We start from the raw sequence: 18,778 nt of genomic DNA, 5'->3' as shown, positions 1-18,778 counted from the left end.
TATCTGGAGGGATTGTCTCTCACAAGAAGGACCAAGGCTCTTCAATGCTCTGCCAAAATCCCTTAGAAACCTCACAAACTGTACCAAACAAACTTTTGAACAGCATCTTGACCAATTCCTCAGTACACTGCCAGACGAACCGCTGCTTCCTAATTATTTCAACTTCAGGAGAGCTGACTCTAACAGTACAACAGTAATGGTCAATCATCGGGTTCAATGAATTGGATGAGTACCATAAAGTACATAATCAATAAAGAAGTATCACAAAGTAAGTATCAGTGCCTTGCACGACAGGTGGCTGTAAAATCCCACCCTTCATATATATTTGTTTCAATCCGTGATCTGTGGCTTAGGTTTTTCTCATCTTCAATTTACTGAAGAATGCGGGAATTTGACACAAGAGCTAGATTGTCAACAAAGTGCCTTAAAAAAGCATTGAATAAAAGAAGAACTTAAAATCTTATATAGGCAATCTCACATTTTAGACCAAACGAGGACGCGAAATGAAGATATTTGTGATTGCCACCTTATATTTTCATTTTGAAGAATAGCGTGCAAAAAAGTGAAACATAGAATAGAAAAGTTTAATTTTTCATTGCTTTAATCGAAATGGGGGATTTAGAAAGTTTTCTATGTTTAGTTTTTTGCACAAACCCCTGTAACTATGGGAAGGCACCCCATTGCTAAGACGTTGTTGGCTTGAAATCGAAAATGAAACCACTCAAAACAACTGTAAAATCGGCCTCCCCCCCCTACTCGAAATCCCATAATCTTGATATGCGAATGGGAGTTTAACAGTTTAAGTCTATACCATAAGTTGGTCTAATCTCGGCATACGTCTTCTATTCTCGACACCGGATCTGTAAAATAATCAAAACAAACCTTGAATGAAATTCTTCGTATCATTCTTATCGAACAAGTTCATCCATCAAACTAGAAGTTCAGTAAACATTGCAATCCTTTCAATTAAAAAAAACAGCCAAATTATAAGCAGTTTTACACAACACACAAAACTTCTTGTGTCCGTCATTAAAATTTTACAACTTTATTACGCTTCAAGTCACGTGATAAAATAATTTGCGCGCTTAGCCTGGTTTCCCCTACCTTATTTATCAAAAAACACACGCTCTAGGCGCTAAGAGGCTGCACGTCGTGATGGCCAGTATGGCGGTCACATTAAATTCAAAAGGAAACCGGGTTCTTTTTATCATTTTCGGTTCACGGTAAAAAGTTCTGCTAAAAAATTCCTCGCGTGCAAAATGTTGTTTTGATTTATTTAGATATCTTCGTTGAAAGCATGCTAATTAGTTTTTAGTGATTACTATATCGTTATTATTATTATTATTATTATTATTATTATTATTAAAGTTTTCTTTTCATTTCAAATATAAGTAATAACAGTTCACATTTCTCATATAATATTAACAATCTGTCAGTCAGGCACATCATGGCAAATGAACTGGGTATTTTTCACTTGCGATTGGTGGCAAATGCAAAGGGTCGAAAACAAAAGTGATGTAATAGCACTGAATACCCCACGCAATTGAGCCGGGTTGGAAATAGCTTCATTTCAAAGAACTGCAGTACAGTCAAGTATCAATATTTGAGGCATTACGAAAATAGCTACTTTTTGCCGTAATCGCTTTCGTTTTTAACATAAGGTCTTAGCAACGGGTACCCGAGGCATAGTTACGGGGCATTGAGAAAAAACCCTGACATAGAATTTCAAAAAGATTCACGCTATCATATTCTACATTACAAAATACACCTGTTCTATGTTGGGTTTTTTTCTCGGTGTTTTGTAGGCTTAATTATCGTCATGCAAAGTAAATAAAACCCCCTGGAAATCTTTAGGTTTTGATAAGCAAAATACTTACATACTCAGTCAGGGAAATCCCTCAATTGCGGTAGTAAATTTTTACTGCAATTGCAGTATAAACGTCAATTTTACAATTTTCATATACCGCAATTGCAGTACATTCAAGAATCAGAATTCAAGATTCAAGGAAAAAACTGGCAATTTTTGTACATAATTGATCATATCTTTTTAACGCACAGACAAAATATTTTTTCCGTAGATCAGATTCTTTTAATAAAGAAAAGCTTTCTTCTCGTACGATTTTTTATAGTCGATGTTTGTTTATCTTTGTCGACCAGCACTATATGTAGTCGTTATAAGTCTTTGTAGGCTAAACACGAATGAAAACTACCGCAATTGCAGTATACCGCAATTGAGGGATTTCCCTGACTGATACTATTGTTTACTTTTCAGGTATTCATCCAATCAGAATTCACGCTCAGAAACTTTCAACCAATCAAAATTCAACCGTGACGCGGGAAATGATCCAATCAGAATCCCGAAGCTAAAGACTTACAGCCAATCAGAATTTGTTAGCGAGCCGTATTCATCCAATTGGAATCGCGTAACACAAAAGCGAAAGTGAAAGTAAAGGCGGAAATATATTCTTTTTTCGACGTGATTTGCATATATTAGAACAGAAAGAAACACCAATTTGTCAAAGATTTGTTTAAAACCACCTTATTTTTTGTTGAGTATCGCCTGAATTTATCGAAAAAATATGCTTTTCAACATTAATCTTAAAATCTCTTTTATTGTTAAGTATCCCCGGGGCGCTCAACGCCGAAAGAAAAATAAGCGGGCGGAACCGCCCTCGTAGTTTAATCCCGGAATTGAAAAAACCTGGAGAAAACCTTTTCCCTACCATATAATGTAGCTAAGGAATTTTAAAACACGTCATTTAAAGTGAAACAAGATGGCGGAGAAGTAGTGATTGGAGGTTTTTGTAATTAGACAGCATGACAAAGGTTTGTTATATTTTATCATAACAAAGACAAACTCAGGAGGTAAGGTAAATTGCGTTTTGACTGTTTTTAACTGTTTTTCTAATAAAGAAAATCTTCAAACTTGACTTCACTGAACTGCATATATGAAATTTTTTTTCCATTTTAGCCTGAGACGTCCTATCTCATTTACACTGGTGGGTGACGAATACCCCATGCAAATGCTCACCCCGTTCATTTGCCAGGATGTGCCTGACTGTCTGTGACGTGAGAGAGAGAGAGTACAGAATTTAGTGATTGATTGATAACTTTGGCATGTATTTGTTTATGTTTGATTTTTTATTTCGAAGACCAGCCTACGTAGCTATGTCAAGATTAGAAGCAAGACGTAGTATGTCAGTATTAGACGATCCTACGGTACTGTAGGAACTGGACACTAGTATCACTCGCTTTGAAAGTTTTGTATTCTAAGAAGGTTGCACGCTTCAAACAAAAATCAAAGCAAACCACCACGCGGAAGAGTGTGTTCAAAAGTTGTCTCTAAACGTACGTTGGCCGTTGGTTGAAAATAATTTTCACCATAAGTTAAAGTTAAGTGAAAAATTGCATTAAAAAATTTTCACCAACTGGCTAGGGGACTCTAAAAGGGCAGAGGACTGTCTAACTACTGACAGACTATAATATTCATCAAACAACAAACAAAAAAGATAAGAGAGGGGAATCAAAAAAGGGTTATAAATGATAAATGTCTAAATGTCTAAAAGGTGAATAAAAAAGAATAAAAAAAGAAATAAAAAGAAGAATATCATAACAATACCTCGATCCTAAAATGGATAAAAGGATGAAAGGATTTCAAGCATCTGTCAATTAAATTGTAAGAAACTTCCATTGAAAATTGTGCACATGTGAAAAAAAATGTTGATCTTCCACTACAACCGCCTACCATATTTGTTTACATGTTTTGATTATATAGTCTCCGGGCTGAAGACAAAGCCGTGCTCCTTCGAATACGGAACAGTGTCGCCTCGTATCGTTTGGGCGCGGAGTAGTTTTCGAGTTTTTTAGCTTTCCTTGTCTTTTCTGAGGGCGGGAATAATACACTCATTTTGTTTTATAATAAGCTTATACGGGAAAATCGGATCGAGGCCATAGATTTACAAAGCCATCACAGGCAAAAAAGGTGAATATCGGAAAAAATATAGCCTGTTTGTTAGATAGACGAAAACCGCTTTTTTATCGCGATGTAATAAAGACTAGCCGTATTGTATAAGGGTTGCGAAGCGATCGAGACTCCACCTCAATTCGCAAGTTGCTAGCAAAATAAGAGACACTCTAAAAATCCCTCTAATAAATAAAGCCGCTATAGAGATAGGGTCGCAAGCTAAGAGCCTTAATGCCCCAAACACACCACATAATCTACGGAGGCACAACACCCGCCGCCGCCCGCCGCGCATGGCTCTTTTTTTTCCTTCTAGCTATTCTAGTGTAAATGGTGCCTTAATAAAATATATTAGTCGAACGATCGAACATTTTTATTCGAATCATGAATCGTCTGTCGAAATCATCAAAACATAAAAATAAAACAAAAACAAAAATGTACAAAGATGGCTTGTTGGTTCTTGGGCAGTTTTGATTTATTTCTTGACAAATTGACAAATTTGATTACCTTATCATAGAATATCCACTTGGTTTTGCAAGGTAAGTTTCGTTCACTAAAAAAGCACTCCTCCCGCCCGCGCGACTTGCAAAAACCTCTCATTGATTGACCTTATTTGATACTTGATACTTGCTGTTAAAAGTCAAGGGATGATGAAGATCCTTTCTGTCACCGTTCAAACTATTTTTTTCCATTTAACAGCAAAATAAACATTAAAAACCAAAGAACCACTGCTTAGATTGCTTATATGCGTACCGCCCGCGCGGCAATTTGATCAACTTCAGATTTTAAGTCCGTGTTTCGGCTTCCGGTAATTTTGTTGCTGTTCACTGCTAGGGTACACCATTTTAAAACGGCATTTTTCGCAGTCCTAGCTACCAAACCGAGAAAGTTTTCGTGGCTTCAAGCCAAACCATTCAAGGTCATTTTGATAAAATCATCGGTTTGAAGATGTGAATTATATAGCAAATTTTTGCTTGGGATAGAAGTTAAAGGTACGTGCACAGTATAGCAAAACTGCTTCGCTCATAAATTCGCTTCGCAAAAACATTTTGTTTGTGGGATAAGGCACTAGCGAGCACCTCACTAAAAACCGGGATTTTTCATTTCAGTGGCAAAGTGGAATAGACGTTAATTGCGTAAAAAAAACGCGGGTGACGTCTAGTATAGGCTAGGAAGGCACTGGCTAGAAAAAATATTGTTACTAGTTTTCGAAAATCCGCGAAGCTTCTGATTGGTCAATACACATGTTTCCTATTAGCAGATTCATGCAAAAGTCACGAAAAAACGTCGAGTAAACAAACTTTTGATTGGCGGAGGCATGCAAAGATTACCTCGTACTCTGGACATTTTGAAAAATATGCTTGTATGTGCATTATTTCAGCCAATCAGAGACTTTCTCGACGTTTTTCGTGACTTTTTTACAAGAATCTGCTAATAGGAAATACGTGTATTGTTGAAATTCTATTGTAGTGTCACGTGACTTAGGTAGGATTTTTTACCTAACCACGGCATACTTTTCTAAGTAAAAAACATCTACATCTACATCTTGCCCATCGAGCTTTATAAATCTATGGTCGAGGCGGCTCAATATGCTTAGAAAAATCTTTTTCAGCCTTATTTATATGCTTGTGGAATTCGATTTGTTGATTATTTTCTTTGGGTTCGTGAAAATTTCGAATCATTTAAAAACATAACAAATGAAATTATACCAATAATGATGTACTGCAGACTCGCGCGATCAAAAATCATCAAAAGCAAAGTTCAGTCAGAAGTAGACTCTATTTTATATTGAGACAGACTTTAAAACAAGCAACATGCTGAATGGACCTACCTGACGATGAGAATCAGATAAAAATAGGACAAATAGCAAGAGAGTAAGAAAGTGTAGTGGGCGCAGTCCAAAAAAATAGAAAAAACTAATGAAGCAACTTCACACAGTCCAGAAAACCCCATTTTCAGCATTTTTAGGCACATTTTGGCTCAAATTTACCCAAAAAAATATTTTTTTGAAAATCGGGCTTCATCAGAATTTAAATGTTACCATTTTACATCAAAGTGCAAAAAAATTTTACATTATTACAACCAAAAAAAATTTTCCGAAAAAAAACTACTTGAGCCACTTTTTAGAGAACCTTCCACTCTATCTTTATGCAAAAAAAGTCAGAAAAAACTAATGAAGCAATTTCACACAAAATCCAAAAACCCCCATATTTTTTAAGGGACTTTTTGGCCCAAATTTGCCCAAAAGATTATTATTTTTGGAAAATCGGGCTCCTGTCACTTTTTGGGAATCACTATTTTACATCACTGTGCAAAAAATAAAATAAAAACTAATGAGCCAATCCCGAGAAGATCTGACGGACAGACGGACGGACGGACAAACGAACATCGGTTAATTTAAAGGACCTCCACCGACCGGGGTAGGTCCAATAATATAATGTGTGTAATATGATATAAAAGTGGTAGACGTGGCTCTGGGTACGAGATTGACAATTAGCTCTTGTTAAATTTTAGACTTTTCACTGCACTCTAACATGGTCATCCTTAGTTTCCTCGCCATTTAAAGGGAACATAAAATATGAGTGAAAATTATTCAGTAATGTTTCGGGTTTTTGTTTTCAAAATGTTAAATAAACACAATTAATATAATATTTACAACCAAAAAAATATGTCTTGCATTTTTAGAAAGTTTCAAACTTATATATTAGGTAAAAACTAAAAATAAATACTCTTAAGAAACTGGCTCTTGCTATGTACAAAAATATATGTTTTAAATTTAAAGCATTAAAGGGGTCAAAAATCGCATAATATTTCGCAGCAAAAAACTTTCGTGTTTGATTTGTTTTCTTTTTCAAATTATCACTAATTTTTATGAAACAGAAAGCCAAATTCCAGCTTTACAATTTTCACTTACATTAAACTAAATACTTTCCTAAAATTAGTTGGCGCAATTGAACAAAAATTTTTCGGGGAATTTATTCCGCGAAAGTTTTCTCTCTTAAAGCTCTTGTTTTGTCCTAAGGGTAAGGAAAAAACTTAGAGAATTCGCAGTAGCAGGTTTCAGTTTGTTTATAATTATGTTCTTTTCAGTTTAGTGAATAATATGTTGCAACATTCTTTAGATCTGGCCACAAGACCGTCGAAGCAATATTAAAATCATTAAAAGGTAGACGTTAAAAATGCATTCGAGTAATTCAAAATGCATTGCTACATAGAAACAAGTCGTATAATATTTAGATACCAGGGCAATAAATAATTATCTCCTTCTAAGTTGTATGGTGATTGGAGTTATTAGAATTTTGGGTTTAAATGTGTTTCAGAAAGTCTTTTTAAATGACCTTAGTCGCCGCATGATTATAGGACCATCAAAAAGGACCATCTGTTTTTTACTCATACCAAGATTTGTCAGGTTTGTCGAATTTATGGAGAGATATGTCCTGAGGATCTGGCAGCGTAGCGGTGACAGGAAGTTCCAGCGTTTCCTTGATGTCGAGACCCATGTCACGTAAATTGTTTCTGATTTCCATCACCTTTTCTTCCGTTTGATGGTTTTCTGCTCCATACTGATCGCTTGCGATGCATTGCATGTTCAACCACGCCTCTTCTCCCGAAGATGACGACACGTGATCCGTGGACGAACGAGAATTTATCCTAAAAGATTGGTAAGGATGAGATTCATAGCCCGGTCGTTCAAGAAAAATCAATATGGTGTAGCTCATACTATAAACATTCAACTGCATTGCGCATCATCATTTGAGCAATAAAACAAAAACAATAAACATTTTTTACGTACTTTGGTTTAACATTGTGTCTCGGGCTTTCCTTCACGCCCGTTTTATTAGGTAGACACTTTCTTTCTTTTTTGGGTGTTTTTCTTCGTTTATCATTCTCCAGAGGTAAATAAATGATGGAAAGGTTTGTGGAAATCTTCTTCAAGACCAGGTTCTCTAACGATATCGACGATTCCTGGAAAGAAAAGCAGGGAAGATAAGTGGATTCCAACATACTGTATGGTCATCCAAGGTGGTAGGTTAGTAAAATGAGACCCTATTGCACAAGCAATGTGAAAAAAACACAAAGGAAAAGTAACAGGCAATAGCAACTAAAACCAAAGAGCTTTTAAGCTAATAACAATGTAAAGTAAAATCTTGAATGATATTACTGTATAGCGATCCAACCTTTTCCTCTGACTTGTTGATGCAAAGGACCAAGGGATTCTTTTCTTTGTCGCGAAACTTTTCCAATGTTTCCCACAATGCATTTCGAACGGCTTCTTTGAGGGAATCTTTCTTGTAGCGTAGATAAATGTCATGAAGGTATTGGTGTGCTAGGTAACGTACACCACAACTACATTCTATAAGAGAAAAACATTGATTTAAAAATTAAATTTTTTTCTGTTGCTATAAATAGTCATTAATTAGGAACAATGCAGTGAATTCCTTTTTTCACATACTAATGTTAGGTTTACAACATTGAGTTTAAAATATGGCGCGCAAGAAGGCTTTTTAATACTAACTTTCTTTTATAATACTAAATTTTTTTATAATTCCAACTTTCACTTTTATAATACCAACTTTCATTTTTATAATATCAACTTTTTTTATAATACCAACTTTCATTTTTATAATACCAACTTTTTATCATAATAACAGCTTTTTTTATAATATCAATTTTTTTGGTCTCGCTTTGTCAATTTTCTTTTTTCACCATGTAGACGGACCTTTACAGTTCTTCACTGGAAAATCTACATGAGGCACATGGATGTCCTGTGTTGGACTTGACTTGGCTGTTGGCTGCTTGGGTAAAGGTCCAAAGACTGCTGGTAGTTCAGATTATTTTTATCATTTGTGTTGTTTGTTCTCTCTCTGGCTGGTGGATTGATTCTTCAGACCAATCAAATTTTGTTGCAACTTTTGTTTGGTTAGCGGGTTGGTTAGGTATAGATATATGCAATATGTTATATCCATATGGTGTAATCGCGTTAAGACTCTTTCTACACTTGATCGATTATACACGCATAGTAAGCGAGACAAAAATTGGTGTTATTTATAAAAAAAAAGTTGGTACAATAAAAAAAAGTTGGTATTGTAATAAAAAAAGTTGGTATTATAAAAAAAAGTTGGTATTATAGAAGTGAAAGTTGATATTATAAAAAAAAGTTGGTATTCTAAAAAAATGTTGGTATTATAAAAAAAGGTTAGTCTTAAAAATCCTTTTGGCGCGCCATATTAAAACCTTGAAGAGGCTAGAGTTGAAACTGTTGGATGGGAAATGAAGTCACTCTTTCCCCATCCGAAGAGCGTGACCCGCGAGGTATTCATACCAACGCAATATTGAAATTAACTTTCATTGCATATTTCAAAAAATCGAAAACAAGGAAAGCACTAGATTCAATCCGTCATTCCAAAAACGGCACAAATCTTAAGGCTACATATTGTCTTAACTTGTACTAGAGAGCATATTTCTATGACACTCAAACAGTGACAGTGCAAATCAATTCTGCTGTGCTTACACACATCATACCCTACACCGAAGAATTTACTTCTTATATTTTCACTTACTATCATCTCCTGATCTTTGAAGGAAATTTGCTAAACCGTCCTTATTTCGATCACCGAGTAAAGCTTGTGTGATGATGTCCGTGGTCAAACCGTGAAGACCAACATCAGCAAGTGCTCGTAAGTAGAAGAATTGTAGTGTGGTCGACCACGTCATCTCTAGACATAAAAAGATTTCTCCGTAAACTCAATTGTTTATAGGCTAGTATAGTGTCTATTTTTATGGGAAGCGATGAACAATTGGAAGATCTTTAAAATGAAGTGAAACATGCTGATCCGAAAAACTATTGTTAACTCTTCAAGCCTGGCAGAATTGCCTCAATATACTTAGTCCCAGACTTAAAGCTATAACTCCTGATCACTTGATTTAAAATGACAGAAAGAGTATAAAAATACTTTTTCAATGGTACCAAAACCATTGTCTAACCCTCAAGTTACAAGCTCTTATGCCAATTTGAAGTTTTGGATTAAAAAAAAGTTGGAAATCCTCAATTTTTTCAAAAAATGATGTGCGTTAGAAAGGTAATGAGAAACAAGAGATCACACACCTGATTTCTTTCGCAAGATGGCTTGTGGTCCGATAGCCACCAACAAGGAGAGATATTCCATCTTAACTTTCGCACACTCAGAAAGAATGAAAATTGATATCACCACTTCCATCCTGCAAAATAATGAAAAAGACATATACAGTGATCAAAGCATTTTTTTTTTCATCTCAGAAGAAAAAAGAGACTCAACATGACAAGTTAGCCCAGATTTTCAATAATTTGCTGAATTTTTCAAAATTGTAAAGACAGAAAAGTCTCTCTGTATATACTTCGCTGAGATGGTAATCCGACTGAGACGGAAGAACACTTCATATAAATAAAGAAGTACGTTTAATTGAAGAAATTTAATTTATTTGTTATTTATAATAAGCGATGTGGGATGATATTATTTGCCGACTGTGGTAATATCTTGTAAGAGAGTCGAGTCTCTATTGCTTGAACACGCAAGGTTAAAACAAGATTGTTCGAGTTATCTAGTATGGTTTGTATGGTATAGTTCACTGAAGGGACTAGACAACTTGCTCGAGTTAAGGAGACATTCGTTTATGGAGAGTGCGCTGTATAACAACAATTTAGACAGCTTGTGGTTCTGGTGTGATCAATGATAAATATACTTTTTTTTCTATAAGCAAAACGTTTGAAAGCATATGCAGGCTCAGTTTTGGTACTTAAACAATGGCTCTATTGCTTAAGAACAATAGAATGCTCAGCATAATGCGAACCTGATATAGACATCGGGGTAGACATTTGCATATAAGAAAAAACATGTAATTGGCTTTAATTGAACTCACCAGTGTTGATGTTTGGTTGTTATGGTTGAGAAATCAAAACTTTTGATGTCATCCAGTACATGTTTGGAAAGTTTATTTTGACGTGATAAACTTTTCCAAACACACAAAGTGTTCCATAATAAAGTTGAAATGGAATTTTTGCGTGTGTCGTTTCCCTCTTTTGCTGACTGGAAAAATATAAATAAAGAACGATCTATAATTTTCAACACAAAAGAAATGCTGATGTAGGCCCAAGAAATGATAGAAGTATAATAGTTTCATGTATAAGAAAACTTTGTTTACCTCGTTTGGCGGGTGAGAATCATCTGATTTGGGCGCGTTTTGTTCTACTTTCTCTAGATTTGAAATGAAATCTTCGACTTTGTGCGCTGAACTTTTCGATATTTGTGATACCTGTAAAAACAACCAATCATTTTGCAGTAGATGGTTTCGAAAAAAACATCCATCTGAGAGTTCTTTTGCCAGGCACCTTTTCTAGCCTCAATTTAAATCAAGTTAAATTCATTGTTGGAGGAGTTTTTGATGGCGGTCTAGACCGCATAAGTAAGTTAACACACTTTTAACCCCTCTTATTTGAGTAATATAAATTTTCTTAGCATTTCTCGTTTATAATGGACTGAAAGGGTCTCAGACCATGTTCAGACGCTAGGGTTTCGTATCGCTCCGGAATAGTATTTGTTACGGATAGGAAGTGTTCATACTCATTTCGGAACGTTTCAGAGCAAGAAAACGGAGCAGTTCCGTTCCGATGAAAATAGTGGAGCCGAACTGTTTTTTGCTTTATAACGTCTTCTTTTTTGACGTTTTCAATTTTGACGAATTCACACAGTGCTTCGGAGCCGTTTCGTTTCAAAGTGCAAACTAGCGTGTGAACGTGGTCTCAATGAAATGAAAGTTAGAGGGATAATTTTAGAGAAACTTACAATATGATTTGTAGCATTCATGTACATCCAAATAGTCGGTTTCTCTTCATACTGTACAAGCAGCTTCGACAATCCTACGCAAAAGGGAACCAATTTTAAATAATATTATATGCCTAGAAAATAAAATCGTATAGCATGAAAAGAAAGGTTAAAATATTGTCAAATATCGTATTAGTTATGTTACTTTAGAAACTTACCTTTGTTGATTAAGTATAACCCTTCCATCTGATGACTCCCTGGCAGCTAAGATAGAGATAAAGAAATAATGCAAAAGACCGTAAAGAATATTTTACTAACGCATTTTTATGCTGTTGAGAAGAGCTTCCCCGAATACAGTTCCACAATGTAAAATCGAACACTGACTTAAACATTTGTATAACCTTAGACTGTGTTAGAGTTGTTTATTTTCAAATATAGTGGGCATTAAATACGCCGAATTCCTAGAAAAAGCAAAAGATCAGAACTTTCCACTTCCACTAACCTGTTCTAAATCAGATGCCATGTGGTGATAGAATACTCTCACGAAAACATAAAAAGATGTCTAGAAACGAAATAGAAAGTAAAGAAAATTCAAGTTATCCTATAACTGAAGAAAACAAAGACACAAAAATTCAACATTAAAATTTGATGCTTAAAGCATTAAAAATTTATTTTTAGTATAATTCCCAAAGAATTTTTTTAATTATTTTGTAACGTCAAATTAGGACATACCTCAGCTAACAACTCATTTAAACTGTGTTCTTTTGTCGAAATATCAGCACTATCCATTAGTAGAAGGGCTTGTTGAATGGCCAGTGACACGTCAAGAAGACTAAAAGGCGAAGAACAAGTGATACTTTTATGGACCTACCTGGTTATGCATTTAACACATTTATAATTGATATCTACGTGACCATTAATCATTCAGAACACAAATAGTGACAATCTATTAAAATTAGTCGTTTATTTCTTATAAAAAAACGTTAAGAAACCAAAATTTCATGCTCTTGAAATATTCTTTCATATTTAAGACTTCGTGAGCAAAAAAAAAACATCTATCTCATCAAAAAATTGCGTAATTTGGCTAAGAATATTGATGTATGAAAAACCTGCTTGAGCCATCTCTTACCTAATTTCATGCAAAAAATCAGAAAAAAAAATGATCCAATATTTCACAAAGTCCAAAAAACCCTTTTTTCGGCCGTTTTTTAGTTGAAATTTACCCCGAAAATGTTTTTTCCGAAAATCGAGCTCCGTCACATTCAAGAGTTTATAGTTATGCATCTTTGTGCAAAAAATCATAAAGAATGAAAGAGCAGATCTCTCGAGAAAAGCTAATACTTAAGTAATTGATAATGTGCTTATAAAAAAATATCGAATTTGGTCAGTTTTTTTATAGAAACACGTCAAGCAACCAAAATTTCCTGTCTAAACACACATACTCTTCAAAAGTAAGCCCTCGTGAGCAAAAAAAACATCCATCTCATAAAAAAATTGAGTAATTTGACTAAGAACATCGATGTATGCTTATTAATGGTGATTCTTATAGATAAACATGTGTTTTTTGAGCCAACAAAATTTTTTTGCAAATAATCTGCTTGAGCCATCTTTTACCTATGATGGTACCCTATTTTCATGCAAAAAATCAGAAAAAATTAATGATCCAATTTTTCATCAAGTCCAAAAAAACCGTATTTTAGCCGTTTTTTGACCCAAATTTGCCCAAAATTTTTTTCTCGAAAATCGGCCACCACCATTTTGCACCTTTGTATCATAAATCAAAAGATTCCTATGATTCAATCCTGAGAAAAGTTGGTAACAGACGAACGGACGAACGAACAAACACAGGTTAATTTATAGGACCTCCACCGTGGTAGGTCCAAAAATTGAAATAAAAGACCAATATGGTTTCTTCGATTCTTCAAAATGAAAAATACTAGCAATCTGATTGGCTAAAAACGCGTATAATAAGTACTGTATTTCATATTTTACAAGTTAAAATAAAAGCAAGAAAGTTTAATGATAATTTTCAAGTTGACGATAAACCATTTATCACAATATGGAATATATAGTTTTCGCCTAAACGCTCGAAGGATACGACAAAAAATTTGAATCCCATATTGCACTCGGTACCGTGCGATAACTATTACTCCTTTAAATTTCTTGAGAGGACCATGTCAAAGCAAAATGATAATACCTTGGAATGATTTGCTTCGAAAGTGGAGATATAATCATTGAAACTTTCAACAAGTTGAGTGATTCTAAAATGATAGCAAGATAGAATTTCAGCATCATTGACGTTTACTTTGCGGCAAGTACAAAACGCCTACTACCTACTACTTAATACTTACTACCTACTACTTACTACTTACTACCTACTCAGTTTGTATACTTTACAGACCAGAACTCTCCTTCGCTTGTTCGAAATCTCTATTCTAAAAAAATAGGCCATTATCTTGATTTTTCCTTTTTCCTAAACCTACTCCCTCTTTTGACTCTTATTATAAGAACTTTCCTTTTTCCTAAACATACTCCCTCTTATGACTCTTATTATATGACGATAAGAATACACGTAAATGTCTAAAAAAGGCTCTGTAATATAAATAGGGGTGTTATTCAATAGCTGTGTCAATATTTTTATCAAAAATTTCATTTCGTCAATACTTTGACATGGTCAAATTGACACCTCTAAAACAGCTCTTTGTAGTATTTTCCTACTGAAAATTTCTACCTTGCGATATTGAAAGCATCTTATTGAGCACAATAAGAATTTTTGCTACATAAAATGAAGTCTACAAAGGTCATATTTAACGACCCTGTCAATAGTTTGGTTCAAAAGGGTCATTTTGTCAATAAATGTCAAAGACATGTCTTCTTACTTATAGTATTTTAACTTTTTAGATTGATCGATTCTTATAAATAAAACTGACATGAATAAATAAGTGTGCGAAGGCAAAAATATTTTTCTCTTCTACGAAGAAGTGCGTCTGTAAACTTTATAGAAAAAGCGCGGGAAAAAGTCATAAACAAAATAAAAGACAGAAAATATTTTGAAGTATTCAAAGTACGATAAAAGAAGAAGTTTTAACTTTTTTACCACCAAAGTTTCAGATTTTGCTAATTTTAACATGTTAAATATTTTAAAGGTAATTTCAAGCCGTTTTGAGCTATTTTACAGTAGGTAGTAAGTAGTAGGTAGTAAGTATTAAGTAGTAGGTAGTAGGCGTTTTGTACTTGCCGGTTTACTTTGCGTTTATTTTTATATATGAGTTGAAAAGTCACATTTAGGATGCACTACTATAAAGCAATTTAATGGTACCTTCAACAATCCTGCAATGGTTACAGCTGATCAACATGGCAAGCTCTCTCCAACATATCTGCAATGTTTGCACTATATCTTTTTTCTCAATAGACGTTAGTTTGAACTAGAGAGAAAAAGAATACGTTTTTTATAGATTGTCAATAATTGGAAGACATGGTGTTTTAAAAGAAACAGCTAGAAGAATAGCTGAAATACCAACACTAAGTACATTTAAACAGACTTCATTAAACATATAAAATCAAAAACATGATCCTTGCCTTAATTTTCTTTAAAATTTCTTTGGCTACTTTTTCATGATGCATTAGTACTAGCTCCTCCTTTTCGTTTTGAAGCTAAAATGAAAAAATGAAAAGTTAACAGCAAGCAACTAAATTAAGTTAAATTGCCGTCTTGTGCTTGTTCAAAAAATACTCAGAAATGAAATATTATCAATAAAACAAAATTCAATAATATTGAAAAATGAAGATGAATAATGAAGAAGAAAAAAATTCATGTCTTAAAATTAATTGTGCTATCATTGCTAATTCTTTAAACTTGGAGAATCATAACTGTGAAAAAATATTTTTTTAAATTAATTCAATTGAAAGATCTCATAAATCATCACTGATTAACTTTTGAAATCATCAGAAAATGAACAAGAGAACATTTTTTCATAGTAAAATAGACAAAAGCTTTGGATATGAATATTTTTTCAAAGTGACGACATTCTTTAAGATTGTAAATGTTCTTTATAAATATTAATAAAAAAATCATAGCATGATTATACATAATTATTGATTTCTTCTTCACTTCCCATCTTCTTTTCCAATTTTTTTATAGAATTCTTTTTATCTATTTGATACAACATTCCATTCTTGATTATCTTTTCAACAATAACAACTGACAAAAAGTTACAGCATTTTATATCTTGGCTGCAAATTATTGTAAGACAGACTTCAATTAAGTCATTTTCTATAAGGTAGTCCGAGCAAGAAGTACAAATTGTAGAGTCATCCCGAGGGACAGCTTATCAGTAAAAAAAGGATCAAAATTCTTTAACATTTAAAACAGTTTAAAACAAGTATGAAATATGCAATACCTGAAATATTACTTCTTCTAAACTTTCATGGCTATAGGAAGAAAAAAAAAATTCGAATAACCAAGTTTAAGTGGTAATTATCTTAATTTTAAATGAACTTTTAGAAACATAAAGATGATAAACAATAAGTAAGTATCAATAGTTTCTAAAAGTGTCAAGGTCTCAATTTAAGAAAACAGGAAGAATCAGAAACAATCCATTATGGCTGGCAAGAAAAGCTTGCTATGAACCTGTAATGTATAATTTCAACTAGACCAATGAAATTTGGCTAGATTTGGCTCCAGGGAGGGGGGGGGGCACTCAAGGTAAGACCTGCCTTAGGTGGGGCCTTTAAGAGTATGCTTTTCAGGCTTCCCAAAGTGCAGTGTAAGGGTTGAAATGAGAGAGAGTGCAAGGAAGTTCATTACAAAAGTGACAAGAACAAAGCTTTTTGTGACAGAGTTTGGAAAATTCTTTGCCTTAAAATTGACTAATACTTTCAAGAAAATGCACTTCTCCTTAAGGTTTGTTTTCACAAATTTACTAAAATTAGGGTAAATTTTCTCTGGACTCTAGAGGGCTAATTTTGGGGTCACATACACCGATAGAGTACCCCCTCTGTCAAGAGTTGACTTAAAAGTAATTGTACACCCAAAGAAGTTTAAACCATTTAATTTTCTCAAGATATAACAGAAATAATGAGGATGATGATGATCTTAAAAAGCCCAAAAATATATTCATCTTGCCGCCCACACTGCTGTTTTTCATTGATGTTAAAATTTTTTTGAGAAATTGCAAAAAAACTCCTTTTCTGGCTGTACAGTAATGGACTGTTCTGGCAATGTTAAGATCGAGACTTATGTTTTCGATATTGTGGTTGCTTTTAAAAGTATTTTTTGTTACCAGTTAATGCTAAATGTACATATTATTATACTTAAATAGCTTTGTCGCCCCTTTAACTTCAGCATTTTCTTAGCCATGATTGATGGCTGTGATTGTTCTTGATCTGTTCTTTAGGATTTTCCAAAAATTGACACTCCTGTTGATTGAGACATGGGAGTTTTTAATTATTCATTAGGACATTCTAACTAGCAAAATGTCTATTACTAAACATGTTTAAGCAAAGGCACAAAAGCAGCACTTACTCAGGCCATTTTTCATGCCCCTAAGTGTCCGGTTATTGTCCGATAACCTGAACTGCCTCTCCTGAAATAGACCTTTTTTCAAAGAGGCCACCCTGTTGAATAATTATGTAGTCCAGTAGAAAAAAATGATAAAACCATGCATAATTATTACAATATGCATGATACAGTAATTATGCATGGCCCTATCATTGTTTTTATGGCTGGACTACATAATTATTCAACAGGACGTCCTATTTGAAAAAAGGTCTATTACTAAAATATTGCTAAAAATAGCCATTTTTAGTGGAAAAATACTGGAAAAAGTGCCCTTTTGGCCATCAATGGACGCTGTCTTGCCTTTCTAAAATATGGCCTGCTACTATAGGCGCTGTGGTGGTATAGTGGTCATTGACCTTGGTTGCTGCACAGGCAACTGTAGCCTGGAGATCCATGCTATGATTTCTTATTCTATATACTGATGGCGAAATATATAGCATGGTATGGGCTGACAGTTTGAATTTCCCATATCCCAATGACGGTTGAAAACACAGCCAATCAAATCCTGTTATTGTTTCACTGGTCACACTTTCTTAAAGAAAGCGCAAGTTCCGAAATTTGGTTTTTATTTTAGTAAGTGAGGACAGCGCTAAATTCGAATTTCCCGCTGTAATTTTTTTGAGTCCAAAATCGGACTCACAGCTCTGACCCGTCAAGTATTCATCAGATTTAAAAAAAAATACGCAGACGGGTTCCTGTCTAAGGCAACTGAGGTTCGATTCCCACTCGCAGCTGTTCACTTGGCAAGTGAATGAACCTTTGCCCGGGTCAACCCATGCCATGTGAGGGGAATTGGGTAGTCCATGCCATGTGCTGACAGAGCACTCCAATGAAAGCGTCTATAGTTGCGAAAAATAGGCTTACATAGCCATAGATAGGCTTCAAAGCCTCCTGCAACTACTGAACCAATTGAGAAAAAAATGTAGCTTAAAAATTAAGTATCTTTAAGCAATTTAAAAAACCCAGTAGACAAAACAATTGAAATCCTTCCAAAACTCTATTTCATACTGTTTCATATTGTTGACCAAGCAGCAAGCTAGTTTGTTGATTGAAGTGAGAATGGCCGAGCAAATATTTTTTGTATTTATTTTATGAAGGAATCTATAGTTTAGTAAAGTTAAGGGATTTACCTTGTAATCATGCTTGTTTCAGGAGCTGATGATGATCTCGGTATTCGAGAGATAAATCCTGGTATTTTACCAGCCTCTCTTTCTAGAATTCTCTGCTTTATCGACTCTTGATGTGTTCTGGAAATGATTCCAAACTTGTGAATAACTGGGACTTTGGCGATAGGCATTCTGCCGTTACTGTGTCTCTGAAATAATGTTTAAATGTACAGTAAGACTCAAAACTAATGATTTAATTTCTCAAAAAAATTATTTGAAAATAATATTTATTAGAAAGAAAAAGAATATGGACATCTGCCTTCCTTGGAGTTTTTTCATTTTTCGCATGAAA

The 18,778-nt window shown here is 34.2% G+C and overlaps 1 protein-coding gene across 2 annotated transcripts; it reads right to left on the bottom strand.

Annotated features, from left to right (window-relative positions):
* Nucleotides 1–7,225: 7,225 nt before the first annotated feature.
* Nucleotides 7,226–18,757, bottom strand: LOC136797960 (transmembrane protein 232-like). 2 transcript variants are annotated; one of them, XM_067054535.1, is made up of 16 exons: nt 18,451–18,757; nt 16,161–16,191; nt 15,340–15,414; nt 15,080–15,185; nt 13,958–14,021; nt 12,493–12,592; nt 12,263–12,322; nt 11,979–12,024; nt 11,782–11,855; nt 11,141–11,251; nt 10,859–11,025; nt 10,068–10,180; nt 9,523–9,678; nt 8,140–8,315; nt 7,755–7,927; nt 7,226–7,612 (listed from the first exon to the last, which is right to left on the bottom strand). In XM_067054535.1, the coding sequence occupies exons 1-16, from the start codon at nt 18,615–18,617 to the stop codon at nt 7,348–7,350; spliced, it is 1,884 nt and encodes a 627-aa protein (XP_066910636.1). In that variant the 5' UTR covers nt 18,618–18,757; the 3' UTR covers nt 7,226–7,347. The 2 variants fall into 2 exon arrangements, with proteins under 2 accessions (XP_066910636.1, XP_066910637.1); XM_067054536.1 differs by lacking the exon at nt 16,161–16,191 and having other exon boundaries at nt 18,451–18,537.
* Between the last annotated feature and the right edge of the window lie 21 nt (nt 18,758–18,778).

The sequence above is a fragment of the Clytia hemisphaerica genome, unplaced genomic scaffold (assembly GCF_902728285.1).
Source record: "Clytia hemisphaerica strain Z4C2 unplaced genomic scaffold, Clytia hemisphaerica genome assembly, whole genome shotgun sequence".
Classification (NCBI taxonomy): Eukaryota; Metazoa; Cnidaria; class Hydrozoa; order Leptothecata; family Clytiidae; genus Clytia; species Clytia hemisphaerica.
The sequence above is the reverse complement of the archived record's forward strand: the minus strand, read 5'-3'. Positions and strand labels throughout refer to the sequence as shown.